Source organism: Ranitomeya imitator, chromosome 2 (assembly GCF_032444005.1).
Source record: "Ranitomeya imitator isolate aRanImi1 chromosome 2, aRanImi1.pri, whole genome shotgun sequence".
In the NCBI taxonomy this organism is placed as follows: domain Eukaryota; kingdom Metazoa; phylum Chordata; class Amphibia; order Anura; family Dendrobatidae; genus Ranitomeya; species Ranitomeya imitator.
Genome location: NC_091283.1, coordinates 592,637,144 through 592,645,284, shown reverse-complemented (window position 1 = coordinate 592,645,284; position 8,141 = coordinate 592,637,144). Strand labels below are relative to the sequence as shown.

The following is an 8,141-nucleotide window of genomic DNA, read 5'->3' as shown; positions in this document are numbered from 1 at the left end:
CGCGGCTGTGCTCCGTACACCTCGTACACACGCGGCTGTGCTCCGTACACCTCGTACACACGCGGCTGTGCTCCGTACACCTCGTACATATGGCTCCGTACACCTTTCACAGTACGAGGTGCACCGAGCGGAGCCGCGTGTGTGTACGAGGTGCACCGAGCGGAGCCGCGTGTGTGTACGAGGTGCACCGAGCGGAGCCGCGTGTGTGTCTGTGTACGAAGTGTACTGAGCGGAGCCTCAGCCGCGTGTGTGCACCGAGCGGAGCTGCAGCTTGTAATTAGCACATGATGATACAGTGACTGACTGTCATAGGGGCTTAGCACTTTTATGCCTGGGGAAATAAAGCAGCCACATTGATTAGTGTTGTCACTATCTCCCAAGAGGCTGCAGCTGCTCCTCCTCCACAATGCACTGGACGGAGTCAGTCATCTCTGTGACATCCACTACTCACTGATCTGCATCTCTCCCATTAGCAGCTCCAGTCCTCTCATGGTCTGCTGCTTACATTGCCGCCGGCACCCAGGCTGTGTCCGGCTGTGTTATGTCACCTCAGGTGTCCCCTCTCTCTGAACTGTGAGGCACACTGGAAGACTCAGGAACACACCGACGGGGAAGGGGCGTGGCCTAACAAAAGGGGGCGTGTGACAGCAGCATCAACTGTTCTGTCTGCGGGACTCTCTGCGTCCCGGGCAGGACAGCCGGGGCAAGCATGAAATCCGGGGCAGTCCCGCACAATGAGGGACGGTTGGGAGGTATGATGTTATGTAACCTTTCATGAATTTTATTCACCTGCTTAGGCTACGTTCACACTAGCGTTGTGCGCCGCTGCGTCGGCGACGCACAACGCACCGAAAAACACGTGCAAACGCACGCAAAAACGCTGCGTTTTTCGACGCGTGCGTCGTTTTTTGACGAAAATCGGACGCAAGAAAAATGCAACTTGTTGCGTTTTCTTGGTCCGACGCTAGCGTCAAAAAAGACGCACGTGTCGGAAAACGCAACAAGCAAAAACGCATGCGTCCCCCATGTTAAACATAGGGGCGCATGACACGTGCGTCGCCCGACGCTAGCGCGACGCACACTAGCCGAACGCTAGTGTGAACGTAGCCTTAGCCATTCCGTGTCCCACTCATGCTCTGTCTCCCATTGGAATATCTGGATGGGACTGGCTTGAAAATGCCAAAAGTCGCAATATTTTTGAACAACTTCCCAATTGCACGAGAAGGTTGTTATTTAAAGTTTTTCGGCCCCTAAGACGGTGAATTCCTTTACTTAAATGCAACAGAGCTAGATTCCGCATTATATGTGCAGGTTAACAAAAAAAAAAGTGTTTCACCTGCAAAAAAAAAAAAAAAAAAAAGTATACGATTTTGGCCTGTGTATAAAAATGCCTTTTAGCATGACCGCGTATGGCCAATAAAGGATCCTTTCCGTAAAGCATCCCCCACCCCCAACTACCTTGCCCCTCTTAACCCCTCCATCTATTACCCAGGAAAACACACCACCACGTTAATTTCTTTTTGGATAATTTGGCCACAGCGGCCATTTTATTAACAAACAAATACATAAATAACAACATGTAAACAGTAAATATATAAAACCTCGAGGGGGGGGCTCTTGGAGCTAAAAAATCTGGCTCATAATAGGCAGAGAGCCTACCCAAAATTTTTACAAAAAACACGTATTTACCCTCAGCCGTAACCACCAGCTCGAGGGCACCATGTAACCCATTTCGGGCAAACCAACCACAAAGCTCCCGAGGTAAACACCCCGTCCAGAGCCCGTACCAAAAGCCAGATCAACCCTATCAGCATCATCACCAACTCCAAGAACCCCCACCCCCCGCCAACGCCACTGTGACAATAATACAGAATGCTTGCCTTCAATAAATCAACAGAAAAGAAATATAATTCAAAAGACCCCTTTTTTTTTTTTTTTTACCTTAAGAATTGACGAACTCGCCGATCTTGCCTAAAGCTACGTTGCCTCATAGAACCGCTAAAACAGGGAGGGTGGGAGGGACTCACTTCGCCCGTCTAAGGTAACTGATCTCCCCTTTTCCCGCACTTTCCCAAGCCCCCACCTCCCTTTTTGCATAAATCCCCACCCCAAATCCTACTCTTCCAATCCCCGGGCTCCTTTACTCAATAACACCTTTATTTTTTAAAAGAAAACCTACTGCACTGCTCCCATGGCAACGCAGTCATGTGGGGGCCTCCTTTTAGCTGCGCCCCATACAGCCCCCCCTCTTTAGTACACAAAGTGCAAATGGACCGGAGATACCATAGTCTAAGGCCAATTTTACACGTCCAACATACATGGTCCAGGCATGGATTGAAATGTCTGTACCAGTCAAGGATCTCCTGACTCATAGGCACATAAGAGAATTCTGGTTGAGAGGCCCGTGGCTGGTCCATACTTACCATGATTGATGATTTCAACTACATGTCCCAGCATGAAAAACAAGCATTCTTAGGCTGCCGTCACACTAGCAGTATTTGGTCAGTATTTTACCTCAGTATTTGTAAGCCAAAACCAGGAGTGGGTGATAAATACAGAAGTGGTGCATATGTTTCTATTAGGTTATGTGCACAGATTGCGGATTCTCTGCAGATCCGCAGCGTTTTTTGAGGTGCAGAAACGCTGCAGATCCGCAATTGATTTACAGTATAATGTAAATCAATGAGGAAAAAAAAATACTGTGCACACTTTGCGGAAACGCTACAGTTTAAAAGTAGTAGCATGTCTCTTTTTTGTGAATCTGCAGCGTTTTTGTACCCATTCCATTATAGAAAACCGCAGGGGTAAAAAACGCAGCAAATCCGCAAGAAAACCGCAGCAAAAATGCACAAAAAAACGCGACAAATCCGCAGGTGCGTTTTCTGCTAGGAGAGGCAGAATCCACAACGTGTACACATAGCTTTATACTTTTCCTATAATTGTTCCACTCGTGTTTTTGGCTTCCAAATACTGATGTAAAATACTGACCAAATACTGATAGTGTGACGGCAGCCTTAGGGCTCATACTCACTTGCGTGAAACATGGCTGAGTCTCGCATGGTAACACCCGGGTCTGCCGCCGGCACTTGGGAGCGGAGTGTGCAGCTCCATGTATTGCTATGCGGCTGCGAGACTCGGACGTATTTCACACATGTGAGTATGAGCCCTAAGGGTATGTGCACACGCTGCGGATTTTGCTGCGGATCCACAGCGTTTCCGCAGCTGCGGATCCGCAGCGGTTTCCCATGAGTTTACAGTACCATGTTAACCTATGGGAAACGAAATCCGCAGTGCACATGCTGCGGGGAAAAAACGCGCGGAAGCCAGCGGTTTACATTCCGCAGCATGTCAATTCTTTGTGCGGATTCCGCTGCGGTTTTACACCTGCTCCAATAGAAAACTGCAGGTGTAAAGCCGCAGCGGAATCCGCAGTAGAAACCGCGATAAATCCGCAGGAAAAACTGCAGCGGTTTTGCACTGCGGTTTTTCCAAATCCGCTGCGAAAAAATCCGCAGTCCTCCAGAATACGTGTGCACATACCCTTAGACTCTTTTCCTCCATGCTTTTCCTTTCTTAGAGAATATCCTTTTTTCAAATTCCCTGTACCCATGTTCGTATCTTTGTATCTGCAATGTGGAAGACAAAACACAGACAGCTATGAATAACATACTGACAGAACAGTCCACTCTGGCATTTAGGTCCGCATTTCCATATCCTAGTGTGAATATGTCCTCATCATACATACTAAAGCCCTAAAAATGCTCCAGAGAGTTATATATTCCATTTAGCTCTGCTACTTTCATGTCCATTTTCTCCATTTCCTATGAGCTGGACACTAGTGGTGGGATCTTAGAGCCACATTCCAGGCATGTCACTACAAACCGAGGGCTCAGAGGAAACAGAAGCATGAAAAAGAGCAATTATTTATGGGAGCAGGGCATTGTCCAAGGCCATGTGTATTGTCCATGGGAGCAGCTGCAGCTGAGCCGCCTTGATATCCCTCAGTAGTCATGTTCTTCTCCTTCCCCTCCTGCTTGTGGCAGCTGCTGTAATCAGTAGGAGGAACAGGAGGCAGCTTCAGGGCTCACAGGACACGACTGCTGGACTTGTGGCATTGTGACTACTCCGTGTCTTCCTATGAGCAGGTACTGTACACTCACCTGGATATTCCCAGGTTGATTTTTACCTTTTATTTGCATGTTTAATGTCCTCAGTTGTCAATGTCCTTGGGACTCTGTTTTATTTCCTCTATCTGTATTCCACTTAGGCTGCCATCACACTATCAGTATTTGGTCAGTATTTTACCTCAGTATTTGTAAGCCAAAACCAGGAGTGGGTGATAAATGCAGAAGTGGTGCATATGTTTCTATTATACTTTTCCTCGAATTGTTCCACTCCTGGTTTTGGCTTACAAATACTGAGGTAAAATACTGACCAAATACTGCTAGTGGGACGGCAGCCTTATGGGGCAGATTTTTAAGGCTTGCATTTTGGAAAGTCTTACATTGACGAGTCCAAGAGGTGCCAAATTTATTAAAAGCCCAGAGAGCACACCTTTGACTTTTCTAAAGCGAGATCTTGAAATTGCGCTATAATTTTGTTGTAATTAATAAAAAAAATCTGATGGTTGCCCTACTCTTTCCTGGCTAATGGTGCAAATTTTTGTTAGCATATTTCAGAAGGCAGGACACATGGCAAATATGGGGTGTGCAAATCTTGCTATTTATTTACTTCGCAAGCCTAATGATACGCCAACCCTGTTCAAGTTAGCTGAAGGCAAATTCAGTTACTGGAAGAAAGGGGTTAATATAAAACATACAGTTCTCGGACAAGTCGTGCGAAAAAAAATAACGTGATACTTGTGACTTGCTGTCGCATGATTATTTGAGTAGTTTTTTCTGTTAAAAACCAGACATATCACTGACAAGTCGAATGGAACTTGCACTAAGTGAGTCGCGTACTACTTGCAACCAGATTTATGACATCTGAAAACATTTTGGTCACAATACAATAGGAAATGATTAGATGCGCTATCGCTGTGCATCACTACGATCTCCGGGTCACACGACACATGTCACTGTGTAGCCCTTGCCTAGTTCAGTAATCTTACCCAAGTGCAGATTTTAGGATTTTTGCTTCCCTGCACTGGCAGCTGGAAAGATGAGCCTAGAATATTGATGCCTACGCACTTGCCAATAGAACAGCAATTTATTTTGTTCAAATATTGTCTTGATCCCATAATGTGTTTTTGGGAAAGACTTTCCTGACTTCATACAGTATGACTCGTAGCACTAGAGTATATGGCTCTCGCAGAATGGTAATACAGCTTTTCCTGATGCCTGACTATACACATTTGTAACGAAACTCTGCCTCTGCTGTCCTCCGATTCCATTGTGGCAACCATTAAAATAGAATTATACATTTTAACCCCATGTTGATGGATATTCATATTGGTATATGGTAAATTCAGAAAGAAAAAAATGTACGTGAGAACCAATGCTAATAAAGTACAACATTTTATTAATTAAAAAAAAAAATTTCATTGGCGATTAATTTTATTTTATTTTTTTTTATTTTTTTGCGCAATACGGTGACAAACACAGCATGCTGCGATTTTCTACGGCCGTAGAACACCGTATAATACGGATCAGTAAAATACGGCAGATAGGAGCTGGGCCATAGAGAATCATTGTACCGTATGCAATCCGTATTTTCTGCACCTCTCATACGTTTGTAAAACTCGCTAGTATGAGGCCGGCTTTATAGTTATGCCCCTACCTATTTTGTTTGTTTGTAGTATATATTTGGGGAAGTGACTGCCTGCCTAGTTGGACAAACACTCCACCCATCTGTTTAAGGCCTCATTCAGACCTCTATCTTCTATTCTTGGGTTTTCACAGATAAAACAAGTACCCAATACAGTCTATGGGGCTGCTCACAAGACTGTGTTTTGTTATGTTTTTTTTGCAGATCTTCTCCTGAAAAAATATTTGGGAGAGAAGGATGTTGAATACTGAATGTCATCTCCTGATCTATTGCTTCTTGCAGGGGATAAGCTGCCGCCAGTGAAAATGCGCTAATGTTTAGCACATGATGGGGAGGGCGGGTATTAGAGAGATTTGTTGGCTGGACATATGGTCAAAAGCTAAGGCGTATAGAGCATGTTTATACTTATAAGAAAATATTCTCCTGATTTATTTAATGAAGAATATGAGCATTTACTAAATATAAATGTCTGCAATATTGACAGCTCCTCTCTAAGATCTCCTTGACATGACAGTATTACGCCTGGTATTTTATAAGACAGTCAAAATCAGAAGAAGGTCTAAAACGCAAAGGGATGCAAATCTGTTAATTAGATTTTTCCTTCTGTAGGTTCCACTTTTGTTTTTTGTTTTTCTAATAAATGATGTTTCAAAATATATAAAAAAAATACTGTCACTTTGAAGTTGCCTAAACCATGCAATATTAATAATCTTAGGTCTACGTTTATTCCATGGCAGCAAATTTCCCCTTCTGAAGGAGGGAATAATCGTAATTCTTTCTACTCTGTAAAGGTCCATTTACACAGATGTGATAAATGATGTGCCTCTGACTAATTTGTACTGGGTACCCTTTTCTCGACAGCGTCTTTTCTGTTTGCATAAAATGATGTGCTGCACAAAATGGAATTTCACCAGATCAACAAGTAGAAATGATCTGTAGATTATCGGGGAAATCAGCATTGCTAAAACAGCTTGTCACGATAATTTTTCAGTGTAAATGCAGCTTTAAGGGAACCTAATGTCACCAAAAAAAGCTGATTACCTACAGTTATAGGGTCAATCTGGAGGAAAATGGCGTTAAAAGCCTGTGTAGTTGGCTGGCTGGAAGTGCAGCAACATAGAGAAAATCTATAATATAATGCTGGGAGCGTCACTCTGTCCGAAGCCTTTATAGACTGCGCCGGCGCAAGCGCCGGCGCAGTCTGGCCCCCACAGAGTGACGCTCCCAGGAGATCGCGGTATGCGTAAGCACTGAACGCATACCGCGATCTCCACAGGAGAGTCAGGGACCGTGGACGCGGCAGGAGGGAGGGTAAGTATATTCACCTGTCCTCCGTTCCAGCGCTGCGTGCGGCTCCGGCTCCTCTGCTGTGACAGAGTCCAGTCACAGGCAGAGGAGCCGGAGTGTGTGTTCAAGAAAATGGCGCCGGAAAGCGTGGACTGCGCAGACGCCGATTCCTGCTGCCGGAATCAGCGCCTGCGCAGTCCGCGCTTTCCGGCGCCATTTTCTTGAAGACACACCTGCAGTGGAGCCGGACGATAGGTGAGTATGGTATTTTTTTTTTTTTTTTTATATGGCAGCAGCATACGGGGGCATATAATACAATAGTGGCGCAGGATGGCAGCAGCGCATGACAGAACGGGCGCAGGATGGCAGCAGCGCATGACAGAACGGGCACAGGATGGCAGCAGCACATGACAGAACGGGCGCAGGATGGGAGCAACACATGACAGAACGGGCGCAGGATGGCAGCAGCGCATGACAGAACGGGCGCAGGATGGGAGCAACACATGACAGAACGGGCGCAGGATGGCAGCAGCGCATGACAGAACGGGCGCAGGATGGCAGCAGCGCATGACAGAACGGGCGCAGGATGGCAGCAGCGCATGACAGAACGGGCGCAGGATGGCAGCAGCGCATGACAGAACGGGCGCAGGATGGCAGCAGCGCATGACAGAACGGGCGCAGGATGGCAGCAGCGCATGACAGAACGGGCGCAGGATGGCAGCAGCGCATGACAGAACGGGCGCAGGATGGCAGCAGCGCATGACAGAACGGGCGCAGGATGGCAGCAGCGCATGATGGAGACCATATACCAATATAAATGCTCGCCACCCGGGCGTAGAACGGGTTCAATAGCTAGTAAAGTTATAATCATAGTGAAATAACAGTGTAACTGCTCTCTGAGCCACCTGGGCGATGCTGGGGAGAAATAACAGGGCTGCTCAGCATACTGGGAGAGCGGCTGTAAATGCGCCTAGGCAGTTTGCGCACACACACACTACAGGCAGGCTGTCACTCAAAGAAAGCTGCCACTGAAAGTGTCGGGCCTTGATGATAACTGACGTCACAGTATACCAGTGGTACCATAATCA

General features: G+C 46.3%; 1 protein-coding gene across 2 annotated transcripts in view; it reads left to right on the top strand.

Moving 5' to 3' along the window:
* Positions 1-3,830: 3,830 nt before the first annotated feature.
* Positions 3,831-8,141, top strand: part of ARHGAP40 (Rho GTPase activating protein 40) — a 137,848-nt gene continuing 133,537 nt past the window's right edge. Inside the window, exon 1 of one of the 2 annotated variants that reach the window (XM_069752334.1) lies at positions 3,831-4,145. In XM_069752334.1, the coding sequence (XP_069608435.1) occupies positions 4,138-4,145 (8 nt within the window). In that variant the 5' untranslated portion in view covers positions 3,831-4,137. The remainder of the gene's footprint in view (positions 4,146-8,141) is intronic. The other variant, XM_069752335.1, reaches the window with a different exon arrangement.